Here is a 16742-nt window from a genome sequence, read left to right on the forward strand (position 1 = left end):
CCCCCCCTTACACACCTTTTCTTAACATCTTCGAGAACGCTTGTGAATTTGGAAATACGATTTGAAACCGTAGTTCGGTGAAGCAAAAGACCAATAAATGCTCACTCAGCAGACTCATTAACAAAGGATGGTCACACTTGCCCAGATGATGGAGCAAAAAACACAAGCTGTGACTATAATGAAAATGACAGCAGAGCCTTCAGATCAATGCAAGCCTATAAGCCATAGCGTTTTGTAGTGCAACAATAAGTAAATAAAAGTGAACTTGGCTTTAGATTTCACTCAGTTAGTTCTATAATATGCAAGCAATATGTTGATTTGTATCACAACCGTTCGTTTCTTCTGTTAAACATCTGAGTTTATTGTCGGCTTTTAACATAATTTAACTATTACTTTCGTTTCACACGATTCCTTCCTTGTGGCACCACACGGCTTACGTCGAACTTTTTCGTGGCCGAAAAAACCCAAACCCTTTTACTTCTTACCTTGATATACTCCTTATACTTTTAGCCTCCTTTTTAGTTTTAGTAAGAGTTTTGCGGCAATTGCAACACAGTAAGGTCATATAAGTGCCGAAGATTAGAGGTGTTACAAGATAGTAACAGACACAGAAAAGAAGGAGAAGAGATTAGGATGATAGATGTTAGATAGGAAAGAAGGAGCAAACCACACCAGAGCACCCGTCAACCACCCACTTAGGCTCCTTTTAATCCAGTTCAAGCATATTTACATTTGAACTTGCTATGTGGCATTTGAATTTGCTATGTGTTACATTTGAGATTTTTATGTTTACATCAAGGACTACTATATTATATGAGTATAGTAGTCCTTGGTTTACATTTAAACTTGCTATTGTTGTATTAGGACTTTTTATGACGTCATTTGTATATTTGGATTTGCTAGGTGTAATTTGGTCTTTCTATGCGGTCTTTGAATTTGTTAGGTGTATATTTGAACTGAAAAAACTATATTATTATTACTACTATTATTATTATTATTATTATTATTATTATTATTATTATTATTATTATTATTATTATTATTATTATTATTTTTATTATTATTATTATTATTATTATTATTATTATTATTATTATTATTATTATTTTTATTATTATTATTATTATTACTAGACACAGACCCGTTCTACGAACGGTGATATAGTGATAGGAAGGCCCAAGATAAAATATTTGTACCGGTACCTGATTCATTGCCGTAGGACCTCTGTGTAGACAACATTGCTGGTTTAATGCGCCATCTGGAACTCCTGGGCAGCAGGTCTGTTTGCATGTATCCTAATAGATTCCCTGGACCCAACACGACTCTTTGCGACATACAATTGTCCATGGGAAATAAATCGCCCTGTAAAGAAACCACTATCCTATTCAAAGTCTGTCTCTGAGCTTTGTTGGCAGTCATTGCAAAAGCAGGTCTAACCGAAATTGTTTCCGTCGCATATGGAAGGGAAATAATATGTTGTCTGAAGGCATGAGGGGAATTATTGGGATGAAAAGTTTCTTTCCGGCATGTGGACCGCAAGCAACGACAGCATCAATTACATGTTGATGAAGATGTTGAACCCCATATCTAGCCCCCTTGCAGTGGCCGTTTGAGGGATCCTGATTTCTCAGCAACATGACAATGCTATCTTTCCGCAATGTCAGTTTGTGGAGTGGCATACCTGTCGGACATAGAGAATTAATAAATTTGATGGGGTTTTGGTGTTCATTTTCTTCCACCGAATCACTGTCCCTGCAGATTTTTTCTTCTCCGAGAAAGGACTGCATGATCAGGTGGTTGATTCTGTCTACTTCTGTGTTGGTGGGACAGATGATTGAGCGGGAACCCAGCCAATCAGGATTTGTGTTAGACTGCAAATTACCGAAGACAAAATTTATCAACTCTTGTTCGCTCTTTATTGTGATGTCATCTGGCAGTTTTATCGCAAACTCCCAGATTTGCTTGCATACATTGTGTTTGCCATCTCCAATGTTCAGTAGATAGTTGGAGAAACAAGCAGTCTCACCTATAAGCGAAACCCTCATGTTTCTTGTCAGTCTGAGCACATTAACATGCTCCCACAGATATGATGATTTCAGCGTTGCATTGACTATCTGTGATCTTGAGCCATGGCGAACTACTGGTAGTACTTGGCGCCAGTTACCTGACATCAGCACATTTAGCCCACCGAACAGAGAGTTATTCCCACATATTATGTCTTGAAGTGTTCGGTCTATGGCTTCAAAGATGTGTTGGTGGCCCATTGATACTTCATCAATGATGAGCAGCTCTGTTTGGCGTGATAAAGTGCAACTGGCATCTTGGAGACTCACACTGCACATGGACTGTTTGTTCACACTAACGGGTATTTTGCATCTGCTGTGTAATGTTTTGCCTTTTGAGAGCAGAGTTGCTGCAATGCCTGACAGAGCTGTAGCAAGGGTGATCTTCTTAAAGGAACGGACAGCGCAAGAATCAGGTTTATAGTGTGGGTTTTCACCAGTCCCTCCACTTGCCTCCAGGGCAAATATCTTGCTTTGCTTCTGTACAACTGACTCTATCACAGCACCATACACGACTCTTTGTTCTTCTTTAAGCTTTGGGAACTCTTGACTCACCTTCTCTCTCAGGTTGAAGTTCATTCAAAATGTCTGGCCGTAAAATATGTGACAGTCTCAGCCTATCATGAAGTTCTGTGGCAGAGTCATGAAAAAAATCTGTGCAAACTTTGGTTCAGTTCCAGCAGTGGGAAGAAGATTTCCTAATCGGTGGTACGGCTTGCCCTGGATTTTGAAGGTTGGATTGAAGCCCTTTTCTGCTTGTTCACTGCATCCAATTGAAGCAAGGGGGAGAGCATTATTGTATGACCTACAGTGTGGTAAGAAAGAGCTGCCGCTCTGTGCTACATCGTAATACTTTATTAAATCCCGAGAAGGTGGGGGAGATACAGGTATACTAACCTTTCCATTTTGACAGCAGAATGTATTTTTATCTTCTCTCCATCTTATGACATTGCAATGATCACAGGCGACACTGAATTCACCACAGTCATGTGTCCGTAATCTTCGGTCAACTTCAGTTTCACTAAACGACTGTGTGTTGCACGCTATGGCCAACGTTGGCCCATTCTTTCTTGGCCTAGCACGCTATTCTGACTTTTAGAGCGTAAATTCTGTTTGAAAGTGGCCTTTCTCCATTTCCTCTCGCTTTCATCTCTGTTTCGTGGGGTTAAACAAACTCTACATTTAAGGGGCATCCTACTACCTTATTAATTTTATTAACTAATATTCCATTGGCCAATAGAAGGAGCCGAAATAGAACTATGTGGCATACACACACGACAAAACACAAACGGCACTTCTGTTCTTGCTAACTACTGTCGCGCACACACGCGACAAAACACAAACCGCACTTGTGTCCGTGTTAACTACTTCAAAAAAGTAGAACTCAGTGGCACACACACGACAAAGCAGAAACTGCACTTCTTTTCTTGCGAACTACTCACACGCACAACAAAGCTTGGGATCGAAACAGACGTAGTCCCCAGTAAAATATGAAATGGCTAAAGGTAGAGTGAAAACATCCGAGAGCTTCGATTTACACAAAAATCCATTAAACCTGAACAATCAAAAAGTAGTTTCCGGGGTTTGAAAATATACCCACGTAAACATTTGGGGCAATTCTTGTCTGAATCATATTTTTGTAGATTTTATGGGCACCTGTGTAAAACGTTTTTACTGACCCCACAAAACCACCAAACATACTGCCAGCAAGAAATGAGTTACCAATCTGCTGTGATGCTCCTTCAAAACAAGAGATTCTGGATGCCATTAAGAAACTGAACAAAGGTAAAGCGGCGGGTCCTGACCAGATTCCACATGAAGCCCTAAAAGCAGATGCCAATGTGACGGCAGACATCCTCCTCCCACTGTTTGCCAGGATCTGGAAAGAGAGCAAGTTCCCAAAGGATTGGAAAAAAGGACACCTCGTGAAGCTTCCAAAAAAGGGGGATCTCAGCAACTGCAGCAACTACAGAGGGATCACTCTTCTCTCAATACCAGCTAAAGTCTTCAACAGAATCATTCTGGAGAGAATAAAGACAGCAACGGATCCAAGACTACGGGATGAACAGGCAGGCTTCCGGAAAAATCGCTCCACCACCGACCAGATTGCCACGCTGAGGATTGTTGTGGAACAGTCCCTGGAGTGGAACTCCCAGCTGATCGTCAACTTCCTTGACTATGAGAAGGCTTTTGACCGTATAGACCGAGCAACACTATGGAAGATACTGAGACACCACGGAATCCCACAGAAGTTGGTGAACCTCATCAAGAGCATGTACGAAGAGGCAAGTTGCAGGGTTGTACATGAAGGCCAGCTCACTGACAACTTTGACATCAAGACTAGTGTGAGACAGGGATGTTTATTATCATCGTTCCTCTTCATATTGGCAGTCGACTGGCTGATGAAGGAAACCACCAGAGGACACAGAAACGGTATACAGTGGACCCCATGGAAACAGTTGGACGATCTGGACTTTGCAGATGACTTGGCGCTTCTGTTACACACACAGGAACAGATGCAAGCAAAGACGGCAATTTTAAACAGCCTATCAGAGTCTGTTGGATTGAGGATCCACCCCGGAAAGTCGAAAGTTCTAAGGATAGATGCACTTCGAAAGGAGCAGGTCACAGTACAAGGAAATGCACTAGAAGACGTCGTATCCTTCTGCTATCTTGGGAGTATAATTGACGGAGAGGGGGGATCAGGCGCTGAAATAAAGTCCCGCATTGGAAAGGCACAGACTGCGTTTATTTCTTTGAACAGGATTTGGAGGACCAGGGACATCTCATTACGAACAAAGCTTAGAGTTTCCAACTCAAATGTGAAGTCAGTCTTGTTGTATGGATGTGAGACGTGGAACGCATCCCATACGTGCATAAAGAGGATCCAGGTTTTCTTAAACAAGTGTCGGAGGAAGCTACTGAGGATCAAATGGACAGACAGGATCACCAACGAGGAAGTATTAAGAAGAACCAGACGGAGCCCAGCCAAAGATGAGGTGGGAAGAAGACGTTGGCGATGGATTGGACACCCTCTCAGGAAGCCAAGCAGCTGCATAACAAGAAAAGTGTTAGATTGGAACCCACAACGTAAAAGATCAAGGGGAAGACCTCGTGGAACCTGGAGAAGAGTCATGGAAATGGATGTTCGGAAAAGTGGGAAGACGTGGAGTGACATCAAGCGACTAGCCCAGGATAGGGAAAGGTGGAGAGTGTTTGTTCGTGGCCTATATCCTGACCCAGGGTGAGAAAGGCAATGATGATGATGACAAACGGGCTTATCTCCATTATAATAAGATAGGATTATAACAAGATTATTATCATTATTACCATCATCATTATCATAATTGTCATTATTAATCTACTTGTTCTTATGTACCCTCGGAAACCTCCAAGACGGGCTCCTTTCTTCTTCTTCTCTAGTCCTATTCTGTCATCTGCTTCTTCCTCAACTCCCCCCTCCCAAACCAAAGTGTGTTCATCTCTCCCCAAATGATTGTTTCTGTCTATTTGTCCTGCTTTTTAAACGTACAAAGTGACCATTTTGTGTTGTTTTTCAATTTCTGTCTATCTGTCTTTCTTTCCCCTGCACGTAACTTTTTTGTATGTAACAGAGCTGTAGACATAGTGTTGACTTTAACTATGGTGTCATCGCCAGGAACAATTTCGTCTCGAGATACCAGTACCAAAGTTGACACGAGGAATCTTCAGACTGTCGACATTGTCGCGGATTTCATTCGGTAGGTGACAAACCCTCACAAGAAAAACAGACGGCAATTGCAGCAGAGGTCATCTAAGAATAAATTACTTACTTACCCGGCCTGAATAGATGAGTTCAGCAATAGATGTAGGGCATCTTAAGAGCAACCAACGAGAATATTGACTGAAGAACTAAGATCACCTATGTCCGTTTCAGATCTGGCAGTTAAAGAAGAAAACAAACTGAGAGAGACTCAGAAAGCTACCCCCCCCCCCCCCCTCCTTGTTTCTCCAATACCCACATGATCATCATGATCGCTGTGAACGTTTTACACCCCAACCGATGTTGTATCTAATCAGACTAAGTTAGCCCTGACAGCCAGTGTCGAAGCAGCCCAGCTCCTATAGGAAGAAAATTGTGTCGATGAAAGCGAGAACACTTTACAATGGGAGTAGGAACAAACTAAGTGTATAACATGTGTGTGCTTTCTGTTCCTGTCGAACGTCATGCTGTGAGTTAAGAAACGAATGAAAGAAGGAGTAAATAACTTGAATGAAGGAAGGAAGGAATGAACCAATCTCCTTCTCTTCCAGTTATCTGCTCTCGAGCAACACCATGAATCATGAATGTACGAATGGATAAATGCCTGAATGAACCAATCTCATTCTCTCTTAGTAATCGGCCGTTCTCTTCCAACAACGTGCAGTGAATGAACAATTTTTGAATGAATGAATGAATGAATGAATGAATGAATGAATGAATGAATGAATGAATGAATGAATGAATAAACCATTCTTTGTTTCTCTCTCCCAGCAATCTGTTCCCGTCCAACATCGTTCGTGCCGCCATCTCCCAGTCCCAGACAAAATACAAAGAGGTGGAAACTCTGTCTGTGGTCAACGTGTCCGGAGTGATGACCAACGTCACAGACACAGTGCTGGTCAAGTCCCTGGGAATGACGTCCACTACAAATTTGCTGGGTGGGGTGTTTTTGTTACTGTTTTTTTCTTTTGTTTGTTTGTTTTTGTTTGTTTTTGTTTGTTGTTGTTGTTTTTGGGTTTTTTTTGGGGTGGGGTTAATTGACAATGTGCGAGCGTATTTCATTGTAAATGTTTCAGACCCATTTTTGGATTATTTTGACTGCTTCGACCCTGCCTGTCAGAGTCTACCCTTACTGAGTAGGGATACAGTAGCCCAGCAGGCGAACACGAATATTCAGTACTTGATTAAAAGATACTATTCAGGAATCGACTTCCAGTCGTCTGAGACTGGGAGTCTGGTTTGTTGTGAGATAAGCGAGCCAAAAGAAACACCCTCTGGTACACAAATAAACAGTTTTTAATAGGTACAGGTAGAAGAGGTAAGGGCTCACGTATCAGTAGTATTACCATCAGTAATAGACAACTCGTAAGGCGCATAGAGCATGTTGTAGAGTATGGATATGCTTTATATAAATGCAATGAAGTGTTGTTGTTGTTGTTACTATTATATTATTATTATTATTATTATTATTATTATTATTATTATTATTATTATTATTATTATTATTATTATTATTATTATTATACATATAACTATTTTCATTATGATGATGATAATAATAATAATAATAATAATAATAATAATAATAATAATAATAATAATAATAATAATAATAATATCATTTCTATTATTATTATCATTATCGTTATCACCATCATCAACTGCACAGATCAACTCTCCTCCTCCTTCCTCTCCTCCTTCCGCTCCTCTCCATCTCCCACTCCTCATCCTCCTATTCCTGCCCCACATATTCCTCCCCCTTCGATCTTTTCTCCTTGTTTACTTTTGTTACGGCTATTACCTCAATCTGTTTAATTTATATACAAACCAAAGTCTCAAGTGGATAACCCAAGTTCCTGCTTCAAATAGCAGAAGAGTCAATGAAAAGGATGAATGTGCCATACGCTATCACATTGTGTAGCTATATTAGCTGGAGCAATTGTGAGGCAGCGTGGTGGAATCAGGCTCTCGTCAATTTTTGAGCATGTAGAGTTATTGATATCATTGTAAAGCTTGTTCACTTGTGTTTATTTGGATGCAAAAATATCCATTTATCTTGAATACAAGTCGAGATATTTGCGAATGAATGAGGTCGGGGTTACCTGTTTTCAGAGGTAAACTTAATGAGAAAATGACCGCCAAAGATTAGTTATTTCCTTAGCTTAAAAGTTCGTGGTAACTGAAAATTGACATTTTGGGGGGGGGGGGGGGGGGCCTTTAATTAACGTTTTTCAGAAAAAATCCACACAGAAATGAGTTATTTAATGGGCATGAAAGGTGTTGAGCCAAAAAACAAAAATTTGATAACAATTCACAAACCAACAGAAAAAGCAAGTCTCTTCATTTTGATTATTTTGACGAGAGCCTGATTCCACCACGTTGCCTCACAATTTGTTCTGGTCAAAGCAGGTCATACCAACAAAATAGCGTCAGCAGATGAAACAGAAATTGTGCTCAGTAACCTCCTAATATGAGCAATTATTCACAAAATATCCACTTTTGATATAGAATCCAAAGAATTTTCTCTGATTTGTTTGATAAAGTCCAATTTAGTGAGGTTTTTTAAGAAAATTATTATTCACATATAAAGAGTAATTTTAAAAGTCTTGAAAATTTCCCCTGCCGTGAAGTCTTGAATACCCAGATATCAGGCCATTGCAAATCGCACGTTGAACTTCAAGTCAAGCTTGGTATTAATAAACTCTTCAAGGCGAAGTGGACACACTTAATAGTGTTGATGAGGTGTAGAAGAAAAGGGAGAAGAAGAAGAGGAAGTTTTAAAAAATGATGATGATGATGATGATGATGATGATGATGATGATGATGATGATGATGATGATGATGATGATGGTGATGATGATGATGATGATGATGATAATGATGATGATGATGATGATAACAGCTTGTTTTTGTTCCAGGTCTGATCATCATTTGTGCAGCTCTTGGTATTGCAGCTTCCCAGTTGGGCAGGAAGAGTGAGCCAATGGTTGCTTTCTTCAGGGCCGGCGCCTCCGTCATATTCAAGCTTTTTGACTGGATCAAGTGGTAAGGTCATCTGTGTCGACCTCATCAACCGTTGGTTGTATAGCCGCAAACCGAAAGAAGGTTTTACATTATAAAACTGCGGAAGTCAGCAGGCAAACGCTGTGGTAAATATAATTGCGATGAAGCAGTTGGTAAACACGCTCATCATCATCATCATCATCATCATCATCATCACCATCATCATCATCATCTTTATGATCATCATCATCATGTTTTAAAGTAGAAAAACAATATACTTGAGACTTGAATAGGGTTCTTGAATAGGGTAGGTCACGTTTAATCAGATGTTCGTAAAGGCCTCGATAGGCCTCGTATAGGCATCATCATCATCATTGTTTATAAAGTAAAGTTGTTCCCGCATCCGGTCCGGACATTGGGGATTGCCTTGTTAGTGAGACAACTTCCTGGGCCTTCGGCACATTGTAGTAGGGTGGCCAGTTCCTTTCCACGCCGCCTTTACTTCACCAACTCGAAGCCAGGTACCCCATTACTGCTGGGTGGGAAGGAGGGGGCGAAATAAATCCGGGACCGAACCGAGGCTAGAACCCGGACTTTCCGCTTCGGAGCACCCTTCCATCATTGTATACAGCAGAGAATTCAAAAAGGTTGAAACTTGGTAGGGTTTCCAAAATATTTTATGATACGTTCAACGTTTGGCCCTCTCCTGGCATCGTCAGGAACGTTTTTCAATAATGTAAACGACTACACTACCTGTTGCTAAAGAAACCAAAGTGCATACACTCAAGTCACAATGCAGGCAAGAAGTGGCAGAGAGAGAGAGAGAAAGAGAGGGAGAAAAAGAGAGAGAGAAAGAGAGAGAGGGGAGAGAGAGGGAGAGTGTGTGGGTGTGAGAGAGAGAGAAAGAGAGAGAGAGGGAGAGAGAGAGAGAGAGAGAGAGAGAGAGAGAGAGAGAATCAGACATCATCCTCATCATCGTCATCATCATCATCAGCAGCAGCAGCATCATCATCGTCGTCGTTGTCGTCGTTATCATTGTCGTCGTTATCGTTGTCGTCGTTTTTGCTGTACTGGAGGGAAAACGTAATAAGGAGACTTCGCCAGAGTTGGTATTTTTTTAATGTCCTTTTATTCCTCACAGAGTGTGTTATTGACACATTGTCTTCCAGAGAACATGAGTATTGCATTGGCTTTGTCCCATCGTTTGTAAAGTCTTAAGTATGAAAGTTTAAATCTTTTCCATACAGGAAGATACCCGCGAAGTAGTGTATACTTTTGTTTACAAAGTTGTATCCACAATCCACAAAACAACAGCAATGTCTACCAACCTACTACTTTTACTTCACGTACAACGCTCAAAAGCATTCAACCGTATGGAACACAAAGCAAACACAAATTGTATTAAAAATGAAAATATTTTAGATTAATGAAATTCCACGCTAAATTAATACAATGTATGCATGAAAAGATTTTGTTTACAAATAGCGGTCATACATAGTTACAATGAACGAAGAGAGATATGCAGAAAAACTAACAACAGATAAGTGTAATCTACATCTAGTCTCCCAGGTCCAGTAAAACGTAATTTACAACTTCCCACCAGTTTCTCAGGTCTGGTTTTCAATCCACCAGCAATCTCTCAGGTCCAGTGAAGCATAATTTGCAATCTGCATGCTGCCTTCATTATCTCTTAGATCCAGTAAAGCACAATTTACAATTTCCTACCGATCGTTCGGATCCAGTTAAACATTTACAATTTACCACACTACGCCAGGAACATTTATTACCACATGAAGTCAAGATGAATGAGCCAACACATTATACTATATTATTATTATTACAGTTATCTGTTCTTGGCACACTGACTTGGCACTTGGCGACCTCATTTTCCTTGAAAGATTTACCACTTATCTCCTACGTCCCTTAAAGAACTTACAATCTTACACCAATCTCTAAGATCCAGTTAAACGTTTATAATTTACAATCTACCACCAATATCTCATGTTCATCAAATCTCCTACCAATCTCTCAGGTCCAGTCCAGTAGGCGTGGCGAGCCTGATCGCCAGAGCCCTGATCAGTATAGACGACCTGGCGGAAGGGTTCACCTCTATGGGACTATTTCTACTGGCAACAATGGTGGGTGGCCTGGTGTACCAGTTGGTTTTCCTGACAGGCCTGTATCTGCTGCTCATCAGACGGAACCCGATTACCTTCCTGCTTAGTCTGGCGAGACCATGGCTCATCTCAGTTGGCCCTCCCAGCTCGTGAGTGTGTTGAACAGTACAGACCAGCATATTTCTGTGGTGTTGCTGTTATATTGGGTGCCCACTAGCGTGATCGGGTCTGGTCGATTTGACAGTCAGGGCTAGCCAAATTGGGGGCGCAAAGCGGCCATCGTGGCACAAACCGATCGACTCAATCGTTGACCTGCAAAAACAAACACGTTTGTTTTCAGGCCTGCGAGTGGCGCGATCGGGTGGTTTGTAGCCAATCAAAACAAGGCTGAGTCACGTGTGGCGCCCTCTTCGAAAAAGTGCGGACTTTGCGGACAGAGTTACGTTACTAGTAAGAAAAACAATGAAACCGAACTAACAAACTGCCATTCCTATTCTTCTTCTGGAGAAACGAAAGAGAGCTTCAAAACAAAGACAGCAGCTCCACCTGAACCAATGCGCGGACTTCCGCGGCGCGGACACTTTTTGGTCAAGTGAACTATCTTGTTGTGAACGATCTTTGATAATAGAAAGCTATCGATATAGATCTAACCCATGTTTATGGGATTCCAGGCTGATTCAGCACTGCGATAGTGAACTGCGGAAAAGAGCCCTGGAAGCCATTGAGGTTAAAGGTTTCTCTACTTTAACTTCCAGGTCTTCGGGTACAATCGCGGCGGGGTTGTAGTGTGCACTGAAACCACCTAACAAGGACCCAACCCGACGACCCGACGACACGACCCGACCCGATCGTGCTAATGGGCACCCCCTATTAGGCACCCCGCTGTCGCACGCCAGAGACCCGATTTAGAGGAGGATGTTTCATTTGGGTATCTCTGTCTTGCTGCGTGATTGTTGTAAAGTATTGCTCGTAGAGATGTTTTTTGCAGTTTAAACTAGCTGAGTTTTCTTGGTAACTCATTTTAGTCTGTTGAAATTGAGTGATTCTCTTTTTTATGTTCTTTTCTAACATATTATTATACTTAACAGGCTGACATTTCTTTCTATCGAGTCTTTTGAATTTCAGTAAATGTAGTGAAGGTTGCTATTTTTTTCACAAGATTTTCTCTTTTTTTCTGTTCTTTTTTTTTGTTCAGACTGATTGTCTATCCTGAGATAATGGAGATTGCCATACACAAGTACAAGGTCGACCCTCGCGTGCCTGGCTTCGTCCTTCCTTTTTGTACGACCCTCAACAGAGACGGCAGTTGTTGCTTTATCGTGACCACCTGTCTGTTTGTGGCACAGTTTGCTGGGACAGAGCTGACCGCTTCTCTGTGTCTACTCACTGGGTAAGTGTGTGTGTGGGGGGGGGGGGGGCATCATCATCATCATCATCATCATCATCATCATCATCATCATCATCATCATCGCCGTCGTCGTCGTTGTTGCTGTGCAGGAGGAAAAACATAATAAGGAGACTTGGTCATAGTTAATATTTGTTATTGTCCTTTTATTGCTCACTGTGTGTGGTTGACACCTCCTGAGAACACAAGTACATTTAAATTGTATTCGATATGTCTCATGGTTTGTAAAGTCTGGGATGGGAGTTTAGTTTATGCATACATATATTCTCATATATTGTTGAATGCCATGGCCACCGCTCTTTGCAGTCTTTTTTAAAAATATTTTGTTGCTAAGCGTGCATACCACAGGCCGTGCCATTATGTCCCAAAAAAAAGGCGAGACACCAATCTTGCTGCAGTCACGTGCGCGCAGCACCTTTCCCCCTTGCTCGTCTTTTTGCTCAAATGGAGTCACATGATGCAGGTCATATGGGGAACCTGAATTATGTTTGAGTGCAATGTTTATGATATTGCAATACAAGCCAATGAGTTGTTGTTACTAAATTATAAAAGTATGCGTTTTAGGCACCTCCAAATTCAATAATATGATACAATGTAAAATCTTACTATTAACTTAATGTGCGTCCCAATAATTCTAAATATCAGACGAATTCTAGTAAATTGACAATTTCAAGAAAGTCGGATTGTCCAAATTCTGAATAGAAGGCTTTATTCAGTTCCTATCACACATTCGGTCAGAAACAAGTATAGAACAGGAAAAACTATTGCAATAACGAATTGACGAAAAGACACTTCAAACATGACACATAATCTTTTCACCTGGCAATTACAGCTATACAGTCCATGACATTTTCACAATAGTAGGGGGGGGGGGTGCGCACTAGGCCAAGTAGTTCGAAGTAGGTGGCTTGAGTTTAATTTTGTCATTAGTCTTACAGATCTCACCCAAAGTAAAGCGAGGAAGATGCACCATTGGAAGCGAAAAGAAATGTCAACCTGCATATCAGTTTGTTTGTTTGTTTGAGTGTATGTTTGTATGGTATTTCAGCCTGCTGTCAATCCTGTCTTCCCTGGCCATCCCGAGCGTCCCTAGCGCCAGTGTCGTCGCCGTCTTGTTGATCCTGGGCTCTCTGGGGATTCCCCCTGTCAATATTGGCCTCATTTTGGCTGTAGAGTGGATGACGTAAGCAAAATCGCTAGGTTTCTATATTATTATTAAAATGCAGTTCATGAAGAAACTGGATGTGTCTGTCTGTCTGTCTGTCTGTCTGTCTGTCTGTCTGTCTGTCTGTCTGTCTGTCTGTCTGTCTGTCTGTCTGTATCAGGCGCGGTTCTTCCATAGAGCACGGTCGTGCAGTGCCGCCCAAAATGTTTTAATGTTCTATGACGTAAAGCACCCACAATAATAAAAATAGAAGACCCCAGAAAAAAACACTAGCCAAATATTATATCAAAACAAGGACCTCACTGGCGCCGTAACTGTCATTTCTATTCTATAGTGCAGAAAAACATCTACTATGCCATGCCTAAGTTCATGCGCTGTATCTAAACATAACAGGATAGTCAACAGTGGAAACCTGACCTATAAATCACTCTTTGGGATAACCCAAGCGATGACGACACTTGTAGAGAGTTTGGCGGTACATTAATATTAATAAGACGGCACATCTAAAATGTGCTCCTGCTGAATAGCGCCGAAACATAGCCCACAGTAGGCAATCTAAAAATAAACGCCATAGACTGTGTACTCTTTCATGCCAAAATTATGTGGGCCCCGTAGCAATTCAGCGGAGTGCTCAAGTGAATTGTGATTGGTTCATTGTCTTGTCGCTATTTTAAGTGACTCTGTGACCGTGAACCTGAGGGAGGTGAACGTGACATAGTTAAGTCGCCGTCATATGAGTTGTGCTTTTGAACGGTTTTGTAGTGGAGTGGTGAAATGTATTACTTGAGTGTTCTATTCTAATGCAGGATGAATTAAATTGACGTTTATCTAACGAACAGATTTAGTTCTAGAAGTCGGATGTAAAAATAATGAAAATAAAAGCACAAGGTCTTCCTTCACCAACCCAAAGATCCTAAAATTATACACAATCCCATTTACTCTGCCCTTGATTATCTTCAGCCTAAGATAGCTTAATAAATTGTGCATGCCCACTTTTTAGACCCACGAGCCGCCCCTGGTATGTATGTATGTATGTCCGTCTGTCTGTCGTCTGTCCGTCTGTCTGTCTGTCTGTCTGGCTGGCTGGCTGGCTGGCTGGCTGGCTGTGCCAAATTGTCTACCGTGAATGTCAGTGGTTCTTAACCTGGGTTCGATCAAACCTCAGGGGTACGGTGATTCATTCTCAGGGGTTCGGCGAGTCTGTTAGTCTCAAGGGTTCGGCAGAGGTCAAGAAAAACGTATGATTTGACACTTGCGGGGCCCAGCACCCTCAAGAAGGTTAAGAACCACTGGTATAATAATAATAATGATGAAGATAATTAATTCTATAGCGCCCACTCCCGTGTAAACACAGCTCCAGGCGCTTTACATATGCATGTACGGACAATATCCATGCACGTGACACACACACACACACACACACACACACACACACACACTAACACACACACATACACACATAAACACACACACACACACACACACACATTACACGCACACATGTGCACACACATACACGCCAAACACACACACACACACACACACACACATACACACTAGCTTATCACACGCGCACGCTTACACATCGTAACGAAATGAGCACATACACATACATAATAAAATAATACAGGCCTACACAATGCAATTCGCAAAATACATAAATGGATACATAGTCATTTACATAACATTGTACTGAACATGAATCATACTGACATAATAATGATGTCATTTATATGTGTCTTTAAAGATATTTTGAATTTAGACTCAGATGTTGTATGTCTCAAGGGTTGGGGAAGAGAGTTCCAAATTGATGGAGCAAGGTGGGCAAACGATCTTTCAGCTAATTTCTTACCTCCTTTTCTGGGAATTCTTAACAGATTCTGATTGCCTGATCTTGGTGAGCAAAAATCTGGATGAGATCACTAAGATATGAGGGAGCTTTGTTATTGACACATTTATGACATAATATTGCAATTTTATATGACATTCTAGCTGACACGGGAAGCCAATGCAACGTTCTTATCATGGGAGTGAAATGAATATGTACTCTTGCACGCCGTGCTCCTAGAAATGCATGCACTTTTCAACTTAGTCTTTTGTGAAGTGCTGTTATGCAACACGTTCACGAGTCCTTTAACCCTTCCCAGGGTCATGGGGGCGCTGCATAGCTGAACGCTGCATCAGCTGTCTCCAGCTCTGACGGTCATGGGCAAGGGCTCTTCCCTGTCCACTCGGCAATGCTATTCTGCATACTAGTATAATTGGAGTCCACATGATGTCTCGAAACGTTAGAAGTTCTTGGAAACTCTTAAGCATCCACACGGGGTTTGTTGGGGATGGAGTTAAGAAAACAATACCGTAAACAATCCAAATTGTATCTGTGGAGGATGTAAAGTATTTGCACCATTTTCCCACGACTAATTGTTTTCTGTATCTATAATGCCTGGTTGTATTTTCAGAGATCGTTTACGTACCACCACCAACGCTGTGAGTCACATGTTGGCTGTCCTGGTCACATGGGAGTTCACCAAGAAACATTTGCAGGGGAAGACCAAGGACGAGGAACAGCCGATATTGACTGATGCAGTCCAATCAACTAGTCCGAAGAACAACCTCTGAAGGAGGTTGCTATTGGTGCTATGCGTTTTGATCGGAAATAGTACACGTGTTCTGACGGGAAATGGCGTGTGAATGTATTTTGATGGTGAATGGTGAATGTGTTTTGAAGGAGAATGGTGGATGTGTTTAGCAGGAATGGTGCACGGTTGTTTTTTTTGGGTTCTTTTTTTCTTTTCTTTTTTTTTGGGGGGGGGGGGGGGGGGTTGTCTACAACGGAAGCACAAACTTCAAACCTCTAACAGGAAAACAGAGGAAAAGACAAGTCGCTACCCTAGTATTGCAAAGTTCTATCTGCGCAGTACCTAGTCTTGAGTTTCAGACTATATCAAGTTTTTTTCAAACGGAATTCTTTGAGTATCTATTCTTGATAACAACTTCGAATAATAATATTACGATTTTGATATAGCAGATAGAGCATCAATTTGCTTTCTGATCTCATGGTCTTAGCAACTCAAAATGGCCAAAAATATCAGATGGAAATGTGTAATTCTAAGGTAGCGCAGTGTTTTTGTTGGCTCAGCTATGAAACACTAGTGGCGTCGGTAGCCTAGTGGTAAGGCCACCGGACTCGTAATCGTGAGATTGCGAGTTCGGGGGTTCGAGCCTCAGCTCGGTCCGACGTTGTGTC

At 41.5% G+C, this 16742-nt stretch overlaps 1 protein-coding gene across 1 annotated transcript in view; it reads left to right on the top strand.

Annotated features, from left to right (window-relative positions):
* Positions 1-16278, top strand: part of LOC101853532 (excitatory amino acid transporter) — a 21237-nt gene extending 4959 nt beyond the window's left edge. The window contains exons 3-9 of the mRNA XM_035968478.1: positions 5511-5803; positions 6577-6743; positions 8724-8850; positions 10841-11074; positions 12121-12315; positions 13229-13513; positions 15955-16278. Coding sequence (XP_035824371.1) covers positions 5511-5803; positions 6577-6743; positions 8724-8850; positions 10841-11074; positions 12121-12315; positions 13229-13513; positions 15955-16114 — 1461 coding nt within the window. The 3' untranslated portion in view covers positions 16115-16278. The remainder of the gene's footprint in view (positions 1-5510; positions 5804-6576; positions 6744-8723; positions 8851-10840; positions 11075-12120; positions 12316-13228; positions 13514-15954) is intronic.
* Positions 16279-16742: the final 464 nt, after the last annotated feature.

This window comes from Aplysia californica, unplaced genomic scaffold (genome assembly GCF_000002075.1).
Source record: "Aplysia californica isolate F4 #8 unplaced genomic scaffold, AplCal3.0 scaffold00061, whole genome shotgun sequence".
In the NCBI taxonomy this organism is placed as follows: domain Eukaryota; kingdom Metazoa; phylum Mollusca; class Gastropoda; order Aplysiida; family Aplysiidae; genus Aplysia; species Aplysia californica.